At 39.8% G+C, this 20,648-nt stretch overlaps 1 protein-coding gene across 1 annotated transcript in view; it reads left to right on the top strand.

Annotated features, from left to right (window-relative positions):
* Positions 1 to 20,648, top strand: part of kif6 (kinesin family member 6) — a 238,135-nt gene that overhangs the window by 72,361 nt on the left and 145,126 nt on the right. Inside the window, exons 6-9 of the mRNA XM_073832589.1 lie at positions 1,953 to 2,082; positions 17,459 to 17,665; positions 18,278 to 18,421; positions 18,528 to 18,614. Of these exons, the coding sequence (XP_073688690.1) occupies positions 1,953 to 2,082; positions 17,459 to 17,665; positions 18,278 to 18,421; positions 18,528 to 18,614 (568 nt within the window). The remainder of the gene's footprint in view (positions 1 to 1,952; positions 2,083 to 17,458; positions 17,666 to 18,277; positions 18,422 to 18,527; positions 18,615 to 20,648) is intronic.

The raw sequence follows: 20,648 nt of genomic DNA, 5'->3' as shown, positions 1-20,648 counted from the left end.
ATTAAAGACTTTGCTTTGCATTGCCCGTTATACGCACCGTGACAGTATGCCGGACCCAAACAACATGAACTGGGCTGAGGACTTACTCCTGGACATCTAGGGGGAACGACCATTGAAGGAGTATGTGGAGGAGTTCCTGAGTTTATACAACCAGGTAAAATGGAGCGATCATATAATCAACGCATGGTTCCAGATGGGATTAAAAGATGATATGTGACCCTGGACCACAAAACCAGTCATAAGGTTAAATTTTACAAAACTGAGATTTATACATCATATGAAAGCTTAATAAATAAGCTTTCTATTGATGTATGGTTTGTTAGGATAGGGCAATATTTGACCGAGATACATCTATTTGAAAATCTGGAATCTGAGGGTGCAAAAAAATCAAAATACTGAGAAAATCACCTTTAAAGTTGTCCAAATTAAGTTCTTAACAATGCATTTTACAAATCAAAAATTACATTTTGATATATTTACAGAAGGAATTTTACAAAAAATCTTTATGGAACATGATCTTTACTTAATTTCCTAATGATTTTTGGCATAAAAGAAAAATCAATAATTTTGACCCATGCAATGTATTTTTGGCTATTGCTACAAATATACCCCAGCGACTTAAGACTGGTTTTGTGGTCCAGGGTCACATATTTGGTTCCGAGTTCTGACTCCCGAGGATTGCCGTAGACCTGTAGCAGATTTTATAAATTACGTTCTCGATCTTCATGGTTCCACATTTCAAGTCAATGTGGAAGATCATAATCTGACTCCCATCCGGAAGCATGTGGTCGCTTCGTCTCACCAGAAGCCAGCACCCTCTACATGCATCTCCAATGAGCTCGTTCCCTCCATGCTTCCTACGTAACGTTACATCTGTTCCTTCTGATGTTACTTTGTTCCAATGTTACCTCCTGTGTTCCTATGTTACCTCCTGTGTTCCAGTCTCTTTGTCTGCTGTTGATTACTCACCTAAGAATTTATTAAAGACTTTGCTTTTTACTCCGTCGTGTTGCCTGTTCCTATATGCACCGTGACACAGTGAGCATTTGAACCTTCTGTAAGAGTTGCATGTGAGTCCCTCAGTTTTCCGTCGTGTGAAAGGATGGATCTCAAACTCAAAGTTTGACCTCAACTGTAAGTCTTCTGTGACAGGAACAAGGAGATATATATCTCAGATATATATATATAATTTAATTTACTTACTTTTTCATTGTAAGCTGTTCATTAAGCCACCTTTTTCCTTTCTTTTTTTTTGGATGCTTAGCTATTTGATAATGTGGTCTTTATCTTATTCCTTTTTCCCCTCTCAAGGTTTTTTTTGTTACTGATACATGATTTAATGAAAATCTAAATCGGTCATGTTAGAATGATGCTTATGACTAATACAGTGTTTTCCACTTCATTCTAATTCCTCTGGTGTCTTTGCTCTGTTGATATTTAACTCAAGACCTGGAGTCCCACAATTTGCACACTTCTCAAAATAGAGTGTGCCCACTTCTAACCACACAAGCTAAACTTTCAAGGATCAATGACACTTTAAATCCACTAAGTCACTGTTACCTTCTCACTTTGTTTCTTTCTGCTGTTATCTTTCTCTGTTTATTCATCCACATCTTTGTTCATATTTCCCTGCGCCATTCAAAAGAAAAGATAGTATACAATTAAAACTCCAACTGGCTAACTGAGCCATTGTCTTATTGAGCTGTAAAGCTGTAATTTCATGTTAGTGTTAAAATAATAAATACTGAGTTTACTCAGTATACAGTATACTCAATAATGTTGACATAAGTGCAAGGATAACAGAACACAGGAAAAAAGTTTTCTGTCAACCTACAGCAATTGTGTTGGGAAAAAAAAACTTAAATGCATTGCATTGAATAGTAGTCAATCTGCTTGAACGATTTCCCCCACTCACATTATATTTTGTTTGCTAACATTTGTCATTGAATTAGGAAGGTGACAATCATGGAAGATCCAGACCAGAACATTCATCTCAAGAACTTGTCGTTGCAACAGTCGGCCAATGAAGAGGAAGCTTTGGATTTGCTCTTTTTAGGAGACACTAATCGTATGATCGCAGAGGTGAGGACATCATTCCGTATATTAAGGTTCTCTATAGGCATACTACTCTGGCCATATTCACATAGTCAGTGTTTTCAATTGACAACTATTTTAGTAAGACATTTATTTAAGAAATGTAAAAAAAATAGACAGTAAATTAGTTGTCATGCAGTATGTCAGTCAAGTTGCTTTTAAAAGTTAGTAGCGTTGCCTGAAAATTTTGATTAAAGGATTGATTATAATGTCAATTTTAGAGTGCTGTTGTCACTCCTTTGCGTGACTGAACAGTATATGGAAATAACCATTGCTTTATATATATCGGTAAACAAATCGGTTGCTGTGGTAGCGAGCAATTCACTGGCAAACACTTCTTACTGTTACAAAATAAACAATTACTTTACAAAAATGCTACAATGCAGTCATGTATTTTAATGTTTTACAGCTTTAATCAGGATACACATATTAAAAGGTACTATAAGCAGTAACATTTACAGATAACATAATCTAAAAATATGAGACAACAACAAACAAAAACACATAACACTGAAATGTCCTGTAAGAGCTGTGCTTGCACAGGTTCTGTGGTTCTCTTCTCCTTTATTTTGTGGGTCTCATTTGGGCTCAAATTGATAAGCAACATTGAAAACGGCATTGTTTACAATACAACCGGAGCACATGCCATGACACACTGGGCCAGCTAACCAATCTGAGCCCATTGTGTATTTCTGAGAGAGGGGCTTCATAAAACCAGGAAATCATCTGAGTGTTCATAGGAGAAGGGGGAGCAGTGCAGAATAAAGGTACATTATGTGAAAAATAATGTTTTTTTTTAAAACAAAAGCATTTATACCCTATAAACACAATCAAGCGTAGAATAAAACCAGTAAACCACTATGTAATTAGTTTACATTCTGAAATCTATTTCTCGGTTTTGTTCTGTGTGCATTAAATTACGTGTGGATTAAATTACATGTGGGTCCTTTTTCTGACATAAATGTAAAACACTGAGCTGCTACAACAAAGTGTCTTGCGGATCACCTTCATGAGATTGCCTGAATCTGCATCTTCATCTGACTTTATTTTGGTTAGGTCAAGATTCTTCTGCAGTTGTTGTATGTTGTAAAAAACACTAAATATCCATTTACTATATCCATAAATATCCATGCAACAGGCAAGCAGTATATAACATAGGCTATTAACAGCCAAACTGCAGATTCGTCACACGACAACATCTTACACATTGAGATTGGGGAACCCATTAGTACGCTTGATTTTAATTAATTTATTTACAAAATAAAAATTTAACATGCATTAATACAACTTTATTATGTGCATATTTACTTTTGAGTTAGTAAAGATGTATATTTCAAAGTAACAGAGGTCAGGACTTTAAGTAGCAGGCTTACAACTCTCTTTATTACAATACTTCGGATTCACTTCTTCATGTCATGTACAGGTCCTTATCAAAAAATTTGCATATTGTGATAAAGTTCATTATTTTCTGTAATGTACTGATAAACATTAGACTTTCATATATTTTAGATTCATTACACACAACTGAAGTAGTTCAAGCCTTTTATTGTTTTAATATTGATGATTAAAACAACCCAAAATTCCTATCTCAAAAAATTTGCATATTTCATCCGACCAATAAAAGAAAAGTGTTTTTAATACAAAAAAAGTCAACCTTCCAATAATTATGTTCAGTTATGCACTCAATACTTGGTCAGGAATCCTTTTGCAGAAATGACTGCTTCAATGCGGCGTGGCATGGAGGCAATCAGCCTGTGGCACTGCTGAGGTGTTATGGAGGCCCAGGATGCTTCGATAGCGGCCTTAAGCTCATCCAGAGTGTTGGGTCTTGCGTCTCTCAACTTTCTCTTCACAATATCCCACGGATTCTCTATGGGGTTCAGGTCAGGAGAGTTGGCAGGCCAATTGAGCACAGTAATACCATGGTCAGTAAACCATCTACCAGTGGTTTTGGCACTGTGAGCAGGTGCCAGGTCGTGCTGAAAAATGAAATCTTCATCTCCATAAAGCTTTTCAGCAGATGGAAGCATGAAGTGCTCCAAAATCTCCTGATAGCTAGCTGCATTGACCCTGCCCTTGATAAAACACAGTGGACCAACACCAGCAGCTGACATGGCACCCCAGACCATCACTGACTGTGGATACTTGACACTGGACTTCAGGCATTTTGGCATTTCCCTCTCCCCAGTCTTCCTCCAGACTCTGGCACCTTGATTTCCGAATGACATGCAACATTTGCTTTCATCCGAAAAAAGTACTTTGGACCACTGAGCAACAGTCCAGTGCTGCTTCTCTGTAGCCCAGGTCAGGCGCTTCTGCCGCTGTTTCTGGTTCAAAAGTGGCTTGACCTGGGGAATGCGGCACCTGTAGCCCATTTCCTGCACACGCCTGTACACGGTGGCTCTGGATGTTTCTACTCCAGACTCAGTCCACTGCTTCCGCAGGTCCCCCAAGGTCTGGAATCGGTCCTTCTCCACAATCTTCCTCAGGGTCCGGTCACCTCTTCTCATTGTGCAGCGTTTTCTGCCACACTTTTTCCTTCCCACAGACTTCCCACTGAGGTGCCTTGATACAGCACTCTGGGAACAGCCTATTCGTTCAGAAATTTCTTTCTGTGTCTTACCCTCTTGCTTGAGGGTGTCAATGATGGCCTTCTGGACAGCAGTCAGGTCGGCAGTCTTACCCATGATTGCGGTTTTGAGTAATGAACCAGGCTGGGAGTTTTTAAAAGCCTCAGGAATCTTTTGCAGGTGTTTAGAGTTAATTAGTTGATTCAGATGATTAGGTTAATAGCTCGTTTAGAGAACCTTTTCATGATATGCTAATTTTTTGAGATAGGAATTTTGGGTTTTCATGAGCTGTATGCCAAAATCATCAATATTAAAACAATAAAAGGCTTGAACTACTTCAGTTGTGTGTAATGAATCTAAAATATATGAAAGTCTAATGTTTATCAGTACATTACAGAAAATAATGAACTTCATCACAATATGCTAATTTTTTGAGAAGGACCTGTATCTCAATACACCACATATTCCCTTTTTGTGGAAGAAAGGAAATTAAAATTAAGCCGGATGTACCCTAAGAGGACGTGAGGTACAAGAAGGAGAGACTGACATTTGAGATGTCTGAGGTGCTTCAAAAGGCTTGAAGGAGTCTTCTGCTAAAGAAGCTGTATCGGATGCGGTAACGCATAATGCAGTTGGAGCCAGGTGCATAGCATTCCAAACTTTTCTATCTGAAAGGAGATATGTTGCTGAGCCTTTCTGAGCCACAACCTTAAAGGGCTGAGTAAACTTGGAATGTCCTTTCTTGGTAATTCCAGGCTTCCTAATACACACAAATGTCCCAACTTGAATCTTTGGTAGTTGTGTACTGCGTCGCTGATCCGTGTACTCTTTCATTTTGTTTTGTGACTGTTGGATGACTTGTTTCAGATTCTGTTGATCCTTAGGTGGGACCACGCAGGAAGACACTGCAGTTTTGTCTTAATTTGTCGCCCATGCAAAAGCTCAGCAGGTGACAGTTTTGTCACAGCATGTGGAGCTGCTCTGTATGTATGTAGAAACTTGGTCACAAAAGCTGTCTGCTCTTTACCTTCAATGTTAGCTGTCTGTAAACAGTCTTTGAACACTCTATTGAAGCATTCAATCTCACCATTCGCTTGAGGGTAATAGACAGAGCTACGGTAGTGTTTAACTCCCTGAGGCCGGCTGTATCGCCGGCGATACCAGCTCATTTTTTTTTTAGATCAGCGCAAAAGACACTAAAAATGCTCTGTCGGTTTTAGTCATACAAATTAGAGATATACATCATTGGAAACTGTAAAGTGTGTACTTTTATTTGTGCACACTCACAAGAACAGCAGAAAGTTGTGCTTTTTTATTTAGAATAAAGAAAACAAACAGGGTGATTTCTGTTTTCTCTGTCTCCGCGAACTGCTTTTAGAAATGCGTCACTTAAATCATTCAAACTCGGTGAATACTCAGCACACAAACAGAAAAGTGGTATCTACTGAAAGCTTGAGATTTATGCTTTTAAACGAAGTAAGTTTGATCAAAAACAAATAATCTGTGATAAATTAATCTATATGAAACCAAGGAGATGTCTAGTCTATCCAGTTCCAACTAATTATCTCTAATGTGACCGCGCCCACTAGCGAAATTCCTTTAGATATGCAAATTAGCCATGTGCCACAAGCGCGGCAAGGACCGGAGTATCTGTACGCGAGGAAACTCCCACATCACCGCAACAAAGCAACGTGACTTCAAGTTCATCTTGGTTACAGTTTGTTTCTGAATGAAGATATGCTGTGAGGAATTAGACTTATATTTACCTCGATCAGAAGAAGGACGCGATGCAACGCAAACCCAGCAGGAGGAGACATTTACATGAGTAAGTCTTACTTTCATTTTCCTACTAGCTTTCGCTGTTATTTACTTTGACAAAACGTGTACACATTTTACTAGTTAGACTTATTCCAAACTAAAATTCCTGACTTTATCAAATGAAACATTATGAAGTATGTTTGATTGCATTGCATCTCTCACGATGCCAGGATATTTATAATGTTCTAGAAAAACGATGTGATTATGACTGTGAGATGCATTTATGACGATATGTTTATGACTGTAGAATCATACTTATTTATTTATTTATTTTATTGTATAACAGTAGGGTGTAAAAGTAATATGTGTGCTTACACTGAATGTATGTTTACATCACGTTTATTAGTAATATAGTGCTAAACGATAATTATTAGTTTCTCAGATATTACATGTCCTTTTTTACATTAGTACAAATGCTAGAATCTATGACTATATACTATATACCAGTTATTCCCCTGTAAAGGGAAGTGTGTCCAAACCTTTGCCTGGTAGTGTATGTGTGTGTATTTATTTATTATAGATGCTCCTAATATGAATAGGCTCACAGATGTTTTGCTTTTGTTGTTTTTAGTGCTCAGAAACCTGCTCAACAGATGAATCTTGCTGTCCTTTCCATGAGTCTCTTCAAACTGTTTTCCTCTGAGAGCGCTGTACAAACTTCAGATGATACAGATAAAAGTACAGTACAAATACAGATATTTAAAGTGCACACACTTTAATATCAGGTAAGATTTACTTGTTTTATTTGTTGAACTGAATTCAGAAAAAGTTTTCAGAAATGCCACAAAGTCTGTGCACATCTGTGTGGTTAGATGAGGGAGCTCAATATTGTGTCTTTGACCTTCATTATGTATGTTTTGATTATACTGTGTTGTAAATAAAATATAAATAATCTAAAAAAAACGATTTTTTTTTAATCTTCTCACATTGTTTCTTCTTCTGCTAGTCAAGTCAGTCATTGATGGGGCCATTAGGGAGGGCTCTTTTGTCTTTCAGGTGTGAATTGCTAAATATTCATGGGCCATTGCCACACCTATGAATAATCCCTTTCGATCACAAAACATGTTTTAGAAAATTTACATCAATATATTTTTTTTTCTGAACGAGTGAACGAGATGATTTTCACATCATTTGGTTGATAAAATTCTAGCCTACTCCATACAATTCTCAAAAGTCTTGTTAACAAATGGCCTGTATGTGTTTCATGACCTTATTTCAGTGACTTCAAAACTTTAGTTTTTCACTAACCACGCATAAACGTAGTTTTCTCAAAAACACAACCATGTACATTAATGTTGCTTACATATTATTGTAGCCCAATATGTGCTGATTACAATGTAATCAGACTTTAGCCATTAAAATGTTTTTAAGATACTGAAAAAAACAACAAATGTCAGGGCATGTCAAACTTCAGGGCCTCAAAACACCCTCAGGCCCCAGAGGGTTAATATCTCTGTCTGCAAGGAATGCCTTTAAACTCAGCTGGAACGAATTGTGAGCCATTGTTGGTTACAAGTTCAAGCGGATTTCCCTCTCGACTGAATGCAGCAGACAGGAACTTCACGACAGTCGCAGAAGTAACATCAGGTGCGAACACAATTTCTGGCCATTTGCTGTAGTAATCAATGAGTGTCAAAGCAAAGCGACATCCTTGAGGAGCATTATTCAAGGGCCAACTACATCAATAGCCAGCTTTTCCCAAGCAGTTGTAGTAGTAGGCACAGGCCAGAGTGGAGCTACATGCGTAATAGCCGTTTTATCATGCAGGAGGTAGGTGGAACAGGCTTTGATGGCATTTTCGACATGACAGTCCATGCCAGGCCATCAATACAAGTCTCTCAGCCTCTGCTTTGTGCGCACCATCCCTTGATGGGTGGTGTGCGCCAACTGGATGAACTTTGATTGCAACGCTTCTGGAATGATCACTCGATGTGTGCCCCGAATTACGTACCTATCGTGTACAGACAGCTCATTCTGAAGACAATGATAAGGAGCAATAGCTGAGCTTTTCGCACTACGAGGCCACCCCTTTTCAATGCAAGCCTTCACCTGTTGAAGTATTCACACGTAGCATCACACGTAGACTTAAGCTCCTCTACAGTAACAGCTGCAAACTCATGAGACAGTACAGCCACCATCTCAGGCTCTTGCTCTTGGCTTTAATCGGTAACAGAAAGTGGAAGTCTCGACAAACAATCAACTGTCACATTGTCTTGTCCAGGCTTGTATTTCACAGAGAGGTTTTGCAACCATTGCGGTATGCATTGAAGTCGTTTCTCATGTACCAATGGGTCGTTACCATAGACAATGATGGCATCTAGATAACACTGCACACCATCCTGGCCAGCCAAAATTTGGGACATCATCCTTCGAAATGCACTAGGTGCTGAGGCTAACCCATAAGGGACCCTTGTAAAACGATAAAGTCCATCTTGGGTAACAAAAGCCGTCAGATCTCTACTATCTTGATGCAAGGTCACTTGGTGGTATGCATTCTGGAGGTCTATTGTAGAAAACAAAGAGGATCCACGCAATTCTGTAAAAACTTCCTCTATGTGTGGCAGAGGATGACTGTCTATGATGACAGCTTTGTTTGGCTCTCTTAAACTAACACAAGTCAAATTCTTCCAGATTTCTTTTAAATGGCCAACAATGGCGACACCCAATGAGATGAGTCCACTTTTTCTATGATGCCTTCAGATTACAGCCTCTTTAGCTCTTGTGAGACTGCATCTCTCACTACAAACGGCAGTCTACACAATTTCTATTGGACTGGAGGCACATCTAAACACACATTCACTTTATGTACAAAGCCAGCAGCCAAACCCAAAGGCTCAGTTAAGTTTACAGCAACTTCGCCATTCTCTGCAGAAGATGCAACAGATCCATCTCTTATATCAAGTCGCAAAGCAGTGAAGAGATCCATACCAAGTAATGGTGTTCCACCAGGTACAACGTAGAATGAAGCCTGCACACGGCGACACTAATAGCTGACAGCAATAGCAAGGCATCCCAAAACTGGATTAGTCTTTTTCATATATGTCACCAAATGAACATTAGGCACAGTAAGGGAAGTATTTGAGAAGTGCTGGCGGTACAGATATTCTGGGAGGATGGAAACAGCTGAGCCAGTATCCACAAGCAGTTCAGTGTTGACTGATTTTCCAGCTTCAGTGTGCAAAGAAACAGTATATGTAAGGTTTTGTTTCTGTTTCAGAGGCAGAGGCATTTCAACGCTTAAGACCGTTAACTCTGGCACAGCAATTTCTTGGACATTGCAGGTAGATGCAGAACTATGACAAACTCTTGCAAATTGTCCAAAATGTTTTTCTGTGATTCATTTGATGGCATCTGGTTAGAAACTGTGAACTTACGTGAGGCAGATCTTTGTCGCCACCGCTGTTTTGGAACTTCACGTGATCCAGTATGCACCACTTTAACTGAAGTTTCAGTGCGCTCCATAGCTTTAGCTTCAGCTACTGCAGACTCACTTTGCCCCACGATAGTAATCGCCTTTTGCAGAGTAAGGTCCGTTTCCAACAGCAGACGTTTCCGTATACATGGAGTACGTTTTCTCTACAATCTGATCTCTTATCATATCGTCCACGAGCGCGCCGAAATCGCAGTTCACAAGCAGCTCACGCAGAGCAGCCACATACTGCATGATAGGTTCACAGAGTTTCTGTGCGCGCTGGCAAACTTTATTTTTCTCAGCAACCATGTTCACTTTCTGTACAAAAAATGCTCGTAAAGCAGTCAGCGCAGTCTCATATCCATCATCAGCCACTGTGTGTGTATAAAAAGTCCTCTGTCCCTCCGTACTCAAGCAATGAATAAGCAAAGCACACTTTCTCTTTTCCAGAATGTCATCTGCCGACAATGCAATCACGTAGTTATCAAACATACGAATCCACGAATTAAACGGTATGGTTGGCGCACCCAAAAAAGCAGGAGGAGGCGAAAGAGCAAGAAGGGCCATCCTCGTTGCCAATATGTTGTATATTTCAAAGTAACAGACGTCAGGACTTCAAGTAGCAGGCTTACAACTCTCTTTATTATAATACTTCGGATTCACTTCTTCATGTCATGTATATGCCTTCTCTATAACTGGCATATTAGTGACACCTACTGTCCATGCATGTATCTCAATACACCACAAAAACATTATTAAATAACACATATTTAGTAAATTTTTTTATTGTTAGGGCCTGGCCCCCCTACAAGCTTCGCCCATGATTGTCATTCATCTTACTTATACAATAACTAATGAATAAAAGAGGTAATAGGCATCTCATACAATGCCATAAAAAAATCTATATTCTGCATGTTGATCTGAAAATATTTTGTAATACATGTCCTAAATGTTTCTTTGCATTTTTTTTTATTTAAAATTTGCAGTACTACAACTGCAAGTCCTTTGTGGTATAAATCAGCCCAGTTTCCACCTGCTGACTCTATGACCAAAGTAAGCTTTATGAACACTATGTGGACAATACTTGGAGAAAAATCATATTCTTTTTTTTCTGTGTCCTAAGGCCTTGCTGTTCCCAACAAATCTTAACCTTGGAATAGTCATTGATCTTTAAAGGGGTCTTAGCGATCCTATTTCCCATAAGTTAGTATGATTCTTTAGGGTCTACGTGAAAAGTCTATAAAATACTTTGGTTACTTTTGGTTTTTACCTTTTCAAAAACAGCTCTGTTCACAGCGACCCACTACTTCTCACCCCTCTCTTTCGTTCTTGCATTATAGCCACCATTCTTATTCATGCAGTTATAACTGCTCCAAAAACTATTTGAAATACAATTGTAAAGGACTTATTAGTTAGTGCAAAATTGCGTCAAGACGTCATACTTAATAAAATAGACTGTAGTTCCTAATATGGTTTAATGTCTCATTTGTATTACCTACCACTAGATGGCAGACATGTATTAATTCGATTCTAGACCAAAATAACATTCAAAATAACTTGTTCCTATTCAAAGTATTTGAGGAAATAACAGAGAAATAAGTGAGCTATCATATCATTGATGTCTTAGTGTCCATAGGAGGGCTGTTGCTAGAGGTAGAGGCAGCAGGGGTATAGTAATATAGTAATATAGTAAGTTTCTACTGTTTCTTAGAGAGGAAAACAAAGGTTTATTTTTAAATAGTGTTGAAAAAGATGGGTTTTCAGCAGTCGCTTGAAGACAGTTAAGGAGTCTGCATTCCGGATAGGGGTGGGAAGATCATTCCACCAGGCAGGGACGTTGAACGAGAATGTTTTGGAAAGTGATTTCATGCCTCTCTGTGGTGGTACAATGAAGCGTCTTTCACTACAGGATCTCAGACTTCTGGAGGGAGTGTAGATGCGTAGTAGTGAATGGAGGTAAGCAGGTGATGAGCCGATGGCTGTCCTATATGCCAGCATCAGTGTCTTGAATTTGATGCGAGCCGTAACCGGTAGCCAGTGCAGGGATATGAAGAGAGGTGTGACATGGGCCTTCTTGGGCTCATTTAAGACCAGCCGTGCTACTGCATTCTGAATCATTTGTAGAGGCCTGATTGTACATGCTGGAAGACCGGCTAAAAGAGCATTGCAGTAGTCCAGCCTGGAGATGGTAAGCAGTGGGGTTACCCGGGCCTGCTTAAATGTAGTGGGGAAAGTACCTGTGAGAAGAGATGTGTTGATGATGTATGTGAGCGCTGGTAGGATTGTAGGAGAGATTGCTTGGAGAAGGTGTGAGGGGATGGGATCTAAAGGACATGTCGTCGGATGGCTGGAGAGGAGAAGTTTGGTTACTTCTGCCTCAGAATGGGGATGGAAGGAGAAGAGGGGAGTTTCAGCCGTGGGTGTGGTCAGTTTTAGTTCCTGTGTGTGTGGAGCTGAGAACTTATTACTGATAGATGTAGTTTTGTCTGTAAAGAATGTGGCAAAATCATCAGCTGTTATAGAAGTGGTGGGAGGTGGTGGAGGGGGACAGAGCAGTGAATTAAAAGTTTTGAAAAGGTTGCGTGTGTCCGGAGCATTGTTGTTGTGGAAGTATGAAGATTTGGCAGTATGGACTTGGGTTGAGAAAGATGAAAGCAGAGACTGATACGTACTCAAGTCAGATGGATCCTTAGATTTGTGCCATTTTCTCTCAGCTACTCTAAGTTTGGACTGATGCTCACAAAGAACATCGGATAACCAAGGGTTCGAAGGAGCAGCCCATGCTGGCCTGGAGGAGAGAGGGCATATATCATCTAGACAAGAGGTAAGAGTGGAGCATAAGGTGTCGGTTGCTGCATTAGTATCCAGGGATGAGAAGTGGGTTGGAGAGGGAAGAGAGGAGGATACTAAGGAAGAAAGGTGGGAGGGTGAGAGAGAGCGTAGGTTTCGTCTAAAAGTAACAGGTAGAGGGGTTGGGGGCGCACAAGTAGCAAGATGTAGGTTAAGTGTAATGAAGAAGTGGTCAGAGATGTGTAGGGGTTTGACCGAGATGTTGTCTGTACTACAATTGCGTGTGTAAATGAGATCAAGTTGGTTGCCAGATTTATGAGTGTATGTAGTAATAATGCATTTTTGATCAAATTAAGCTAGGAGTGAATGGAAGTCTGCAGCATAGGGTTTGTCAAGGTGAATGACATGAAGACATGAGTAGCATAGGGGGGGTGGGTGGGAATTTGAGACAGACAGGTTGGACATGACAGGCAGGTATTTCAACATTGAAGTCTGTTAAGTCATAAGAGTTATCTTCCAAGCAGTCTGAAAATAAATCTATTAAATCCCCAGAGTCCGGTTCAATCTCACCCCCAGCGGTGTTGCAGTGGGCAGGGCTCTCCATTTCCCTCACTTGCTCCACGTCGCAATCCACCGTCGCAGATGTAGAAACCGGCTCACGCACCTGATCAGCTGGAGAGGACTCTGGCTCTGTCGCTCGCAGCTCAGGCTCCGCCTCCGTGGAGCGCTCGGGTTCAAACTCCGCTTGTCGGGGTGATGGTTGGCTGCTCTCTGGGTCTTGAGTGGGGCTGACGTCCTCCTCGACGATGCCGATAGTCCAGGATGATCCACAGGACGCCAGCACCTACTCGATGTAATCGGCGATGCTCTCTCGAGGACCCTTCCCGGACAGCTGCACCTTGATGGTATTGTTAAGTGCCTTACGGTAGAATGTGCACAGGCGGGTAGTGCGTGTAAGGCACGAGTTGGACAAAGTCTCTGGTGTGGTCCTCGAGAGAGCGATCCCCCTGCTCCAGGAGGATGATGAGGACGGCAGGGTTATCCATAAAGAAAACAAAAAAAAACCTAAACAAACACTGATACAAAAACGGAAAAGAAATGCAGGGGAAACGCCGTGAACGGTTTCGGTCGGTCCTTCTGTTATGATGCGTGCAGGACGAGACGAGACGATAGACAATATTCAAACAAACAACTATATTTAATATTAATCTTCAAGAGGAACAAGGCAGGAACAGGCAGGAACACAGAGATCTTCTCACACGTATACAACATTAAGGACCGACAATAAACTCAAGAAACAGACAGACTTATAAATGGTGACTAATCATTGAACACAGGTGAAGGGGATGACGTTAACGAGGACTAAACCAAAATGTCACAGATCGACGGGGGGAGACAATGGGAAAAACCAAGTACAAAACAGACATGCCAGAAGGTATCAGACTCTTCTAAGGGAGCACGTTAAATCGAACTGAAATCGCAATCGAGATTAATCAAAAGCTGTGACTGTTATGCGTATCTTTCAGTACAGCACGGTTCTGTGATCAGCAGTAAATTTCCATCCGATAGCCCAGAGGGTGCTCTCGCATGGAAACTCCAAATATGCCGAAGAAGAAACCCAGTAAATGCCCGCCTATTGCTGCAGCTAAATAAACAGATTTAACTGCTTTCATTGATTCATTGATTGACTGATGTTATGAAGTGAGTTTGGAGTAAAAACATGTCATTAAAGGTGGTATTTTCACATGCTTTCAGATGTACACAGAGCTGTAGTTCACTGAGAAACTACGCAAACAGCTGTCATTATCAAAAACAATTTATTTCTTTTTCATAATCACGATTAAATCACTGTGCCAGTGAACTACGGTTCTGTGTACTAAATGCTGCTCCATCTAAAAACACCTGCTGGAGATTTACTACTGATTACACAACCGGAATTATTGAAAAAAATGCACATGACAATCACCTTCAATTAAGTGAGCATCCCTAGACTCTTCCAAATGTGTTTTTGCATAGCGCAAACAAGACTGTGTGAGACACTTTTTAAGGAAAGGCTTCTTTCTTGCCACCCTGCCATACAGGCCAGCTTTGTGTAAAGCTTGGGAGATAGTTGTCACATGCACAGACTGACCAGACCCAACCATAAAGCTTTGTAAGTCCTTCAAAGTTGCCTTTGGCCTCCTGGTAGCTTCTCTTATCAATGTCCTCCTGGCTCTACTAACAGTGGAATCAGTGGAAGAAACAGCTCGTTGTATTCTGAAGTAATCAACACCACTACTGTTGATGTCAGGTGGGGCAACCCTGTTAAAAAAACATATGATAGTTAGGTAGGTTTTGATGCTGGGATGCTGGTTTTAGCTGGTTTATGCTGGTGCTTTGCTGGTTTATGCTGGTCCTTTGCTGGTTTATGAAACCATCTTAAACTCTAACTGCATGTTTTTAAATAAACACTGACAAAAACTATATATGTTTTTCAGCTGGACAATATATAACACTGATATAAGTGATCACCAGGGTTTAGACCAACCTGATTTGTATTTACAAAATTAGGTCACAGGCAATTTTGCTTTATTTTTTTCCCCAACATCAAAACATACAATTGTTAGAAAACATGATTCCTGGGTGCATCAATATCCACTGACCACTGGATATTTGTTAAGTTGTTAGAAACAGTATATCGAGTCCAGCAACCTTTTAGTTTAAACTGATTATAGTTTGTTTTACTCACATTTTCACAGCTGCCCTATTAAATCCATTCACGCAGCAGACTCTTTTGCCACGAGGGAGTGTGTCCTGGCAGGAAAGTGACATCAGTGCATACCCTCTATACTCTAAGGGGCTGATCACTTTACCAAACCAGGCATTTCACTGATTAATTGTGTAATGTGTATATGCAGCTCATACTTTTATTTTATTTTCTAGGGTGTAATGTGACAAAATGTAAAGGTTTTCACAGGGTATGATTATTTTCTGTACAGTGGGGATCGAAAGTTTGGGCACCCCAGGTAAAAATTTTTATTAATGTGCATAAAGAAGCCAAAGAAAGATGGAAAAATCTCCAAAAGGCATCAAATTACAGATTAGACATTCTTATAATGTGTCAAAAAAAGTTAGATTTTATTTCCATCATTTACACTTTCAAAAAAAAAGAAAACAAAAAAAGGCGTCTGCAAACGTTTGGGCACCCTGCAGAGTTTATAGCATACACTGCCCCCTTTGGAAAGCTGAGACCTGACAGTGTCATGGATTGTTCTCAATCATCGTCTGGAAAGACCAGGTGATGTCAATCTCAAAGGTTTTAAATGCCCAGACTCATCTGACCTTGCCCCAACAATCAGCACCATGGGTTCTTCTAAGCAGTTGTCTAGAGAACTGAAACTGAAAATAGTTGACACTCACAAAGCAGGAGAAGGCTATAAGAAGATAGCAAAGCGTTTTCAGATGCCAATATCCTCTGTTCGGAATGTAATTAAGAAATGGCAGTCATCAAGAACAGTGGAAGTTAAAGCAAGATCTGGAAGACCAAGAAAAATATCAGACAGAACAGCTCGCAGGATTGTGAGAAAAGCAAGTCAAAACCCACGTTTGACTGCACGATCCCTCCAGAAAGATCTGGCAGACACTGGAGTTGTGGTACACTATTCCACTATAAAGAGATACTTGTACAAATATGGTCTTCATGGAAGAGTCATCAGAAGAAAACCTCTTCTACGTCCTCACCACAAAACTCAGCGTTTGAACTTTGCAAATGAACATATAGACAAGCCTGATGCATTTTGGAAACAAGTTCTGTGGACCGATGAGGTTAAAATAGAACTTTTTGGCCGGAATGAGCAAAGGTACATTTGGAGAAGAAAGGGCACAGAATTTAATGAAAAGAACCTCTGTCCAACTGTTAAGCATGGGGGTGGATCAATCATGTTTGGGGTTGTATTGCAGCCAGTGGCACAGGGAACATTTCACGAGTAGAAGGAAAAATGGATTCAATAAAATTTCAGCAAATTTTGGACGGTAACTTGATGCCATCTGTGAAAAAGCTGAAGTTAAAGAGAGGATGGCTTCTACAAATGGATAATGATCCTAAACACACCTCAAAATCCACAGTGGATTACATCAAGAGGCGTAAACTGAAGGTTTTGCCATGGCCTTCACAATCTCCTGACCTCAACATAATTGAAAATCTATGGATAGACCTTAAAAGAGCAGTGCGTGACAGACAGGCCAGAAATCTCAAAGAACTGGAAGACTTTTGTAAGGAAGAATGGGCAAAGATACCTCAAACAAGAATTGAAAGACTCTTGGCTGGCTACAAAAAGCGCTTACAAGCTGTGATACTTGCCAAAGGGGGCAGTACAAGATATTAACTCTGCAGGGTGAGTTAATACTTTTGCAGACGCCATTTTTTTGTTTTCTGTTATTTTGAAAGTGTAAATGATGGAAATAAAATCTAACTTTTTTTGACATATTATAAGAATGTCTAATCTGTAATTTGATGCCTTTTGGAGATTTTTCCATCTTTCCTTGGCTTCTTTATGCACATTAATACAAATTTTTACCTGGGGTGCCCAAACTTTCGATCCCCACTGTGTATGTATATATATACTGTATATATATATATATATATATATATATATATATATATATATATATATATATATATATATATATGTCATTAGAGTATTATATTATTAGAGTATTATATTGTTTTTTTGCTGTAATGGCAGTTCATTTAACTCATAAGTCATCTCTTTTTTATGTTTCCATCTTTACATAGACTCCCATGAACCAGGCTTCTACACGGTCTCACTGCATCTTTACCATTCACCTGTGCAGCAAAGAACTGGGCTCAACCTTGGTACGGCGCTCCAAGCTGCACATAGTGGATCTGGCTGGGTCTGAAAGAGTGGGAAAGACAGGTGTGGGTGGTCAGATCCTAACAGAAGCAAAATATATTAACCTCTCTCTGCACTACTTGGAGCAGGTCAGAAGACTTTCTTTGTTACAGATTTTTTTTAAGGTGCACTATGGAATTTAGTTTTGTTGTGCTTTCAGCTCTTTTGTGCTGATGAATTTGATGGTTTGAGGTTTACCCATAGTTGCTTTTGATTACCATATCACTGGCATATATCTGAAAAATTTAATCTGACTCTGAGCAAGTAAGTAGCATTTGTGCGACCATAGTAGCCAGATATTTTTTGTTAATGGATATAATGTAAACACACAAGGACAAACAGTGTACAAACAAGAACAGTGGTGAACAGAAAACATCAAATTTCCTGTGATTTCCAATCCAGCTATTCAAAATATAAATTATTATTACTATACAAATATATTACTATAGGCTTAGAATTTGAGTAAGGCAAGAATGCGGTTTTGAACACTGTTTTTTCATGTACTTGCTCAAGAATTAAATTGTTAATTTTTACACAAATCTTCCATACTGCACTGAAAAATTGTGATATATATATATAAATAAATAATTTTGAATACAAACCTTTGTTTATGTTAATATGGCTCTTCTGGATTTTAAAAGGAGTTAGAATCATATTACTGAAGCCACAATTTGGTGTCCTCCAACTGCTGTCTGGTTTAGGTCATCATAGCCCTTTCGGAGAAGAATAGATCCCACATCCCTTACCGCAATTCCATGATGACCTCTGTGCTTAGAGACAGTTTGGGCGGTAACTGTATGACCACCATGATCGCTACGGTGTCTGTGGAGAGGAGGAACACTGATGTACATCTTTTAACCTCAATTTAAACTTTTTCTGTGCATCAAAGACAATATATTTGTTTAAAATCTTCACACACTCTTGCACATCACTCTTTATCTCTTTTTTAAGGAGTCTATATCCACGTGTCGTTTTGCTCAGAGAGTGGCTTTGATTAAGAACGATGCTTTTCTCAATGAAGAACTGGATCCTGCTCTGGTGAGTCTGACATCTGACTTTATTTCTATACATCCTGTTAAATATCCTATTCCATTTATGGTAAAAAAAAAAAAAAAAAAAAACACACACGCACGCATGCACGCACGCACGCACGCACGCACACACACACACAAAGTAGTAGTTCCATGCGAGCTGGAATTTCACATACATGCAAAAGAGCTGTGCTTCATGCATCACTGTACTATTGACAATGTGCAAATAGCCTTTTTTTCTGTGACTACAACTTCAAAGATTGAAAATGCTCAGGTGCACAGATGCACATCCGACACTAGGTAGCACTATAATAAGGCAATTTAGCTTTTGGATCATAACTCTGGAACCCTAGGGACTAGAAATATTTTCCCTGAGTCATTTAGTTAAGCCCTGCGGAATGTATGTCCTCATTTCCATCTATAACTTTTTTTCAGTAATTTAGATTTTTTTGAGAAACATACTTTTTCAAAGTACCATTAGAGTCCAGTCTTAAGCAAATTTTGCTCATGGCAGCTAGTGCTGTTATGTTTCAATGTAAATGTAAGGCTTTTCCTTCATACAGAATTGGCAGTTTAAGTACCTGGCACATTTTTGTGTTTGTTGCTACTTAGAATAACAAACAGCTGTTTCAAAAGAATGGGTATGTCACCCAACAAAGTTTTAAGAGTGAAACGGTATATATAAAAGGCTATGGAAATAAAAGTATCTTTTAAGTACCCTACATCAGATTGCAGGTTTCTAAACAGGCACAGCAATTTGTGCTTCCCAAATTTCCATAGAGCTACCTTGTGATACTTACCTGTGATTCCACAAACAATCTCCTAGTCATTGCCTTTTTATCCACAAATCAACTCCAAGTTATCTCCTGGTATAAAATTATTTGGATAGACCTGTGGAGTTCTAGAAGAATGTTATATGGAATGATTGGGCCAAACTGAACTTTCAGTTTTAGTTGGAAGTTCACTTCCAGAATAAAAATTTACTCACCTCCTCATCATTGTAGTGGACCACGCATTCCAGGGCCCAGTTTATGGCGAGGGCCCCTCCCTGGCCACAATAGTGGACAAAGTTTTGCTACATTTTGATTGGATCTTGGTGGACTAACATAAGCAAACTGTCCAACGCCATCAGATAAGGATGCCAGGACAACTGCCAGACACCTCTTAGAGGGCAAGAAGAGACCTTTGGGACAAAAACCCAGGAAGAACAGAACTTCCTATTGGTCAAGACGCAGTTTCTGCCCTTCACCCACCTTGATACTGTTTCCTAAGGTTTGGCCTGTGGTGGCCATAAAAATTCCTTAGGATCTCCAGACGCAGCACGCAGTGGGGGAAACAAAGAGAGATCACAAAGATCCATCCAAATCCATTCATAACTATGTTTTCAAACCTTGAACTGATGCGAACCATAACACACACATCTTATACTTATTCAGAGAAATAAGTATTCTCACTGACAGCGATGTGTAGTGCAACATCTTACACAAACTCAGCTGTTAATGGACAAATGAATGCATGCATGACAGTTCAATCTTTTCCCATCATGTTTGGACTTAATGTGTTCATTACATGACCAAATGTTTTCTGATTGTGTTTTGGAAAATGAGAAACGCACCAGTAAAACATTATTGACACCTTTTTTAACTTTGTGTTTGGACTATGCAAATGACTTCCACAAGAGGAAAGAAGGGTGGGCTACCCCATGTCCCCCGCTCTGATGGAACCAACCAATCACAGCATGGAAATGGAGAAGCACCAAATTGCAATCTCCTCCTCATCGGAAAGTTATAATAGGTACCTCTCCAAAAGACACTCCTTGTACTGAGTCTGAGTCCCGTCGGGGAAAGACATAACAGTTACACAAAGTTCTGAGTCTGAGGCCCGGCAGGGTAAGACGTTAACAGATCAAACTTCGTCCTGAGTCTGCAGCCTGTGAAGGAAGAGACACTAACAGAGCAACAAAGTTCTGAGTCTGAGGCCCGGCAGGGTGAGACACTAACAGAGCACCAAAGTTCTGAGTCTCCAGCACGTCCAGGGGACG

The sequence above is a fragment of the Garra rufa genome, unplaced genomic scaffold (genome assembly GCF_049309525.1).
Source record: "Garra rufa unplaced genomic scaffold, GarRuf1.0 hap1_unplaced_004, whole genome shotgun sequence".
Lineage (NCBI taxonomy): Eukaryota > Metazoa > Chordata > Actinopteri > Cypriniformes > Cyprinidae > Garra > Garra rufa.
This window is presented reverse-complemented; position numbering and strand designations above follow the sequence as displayed.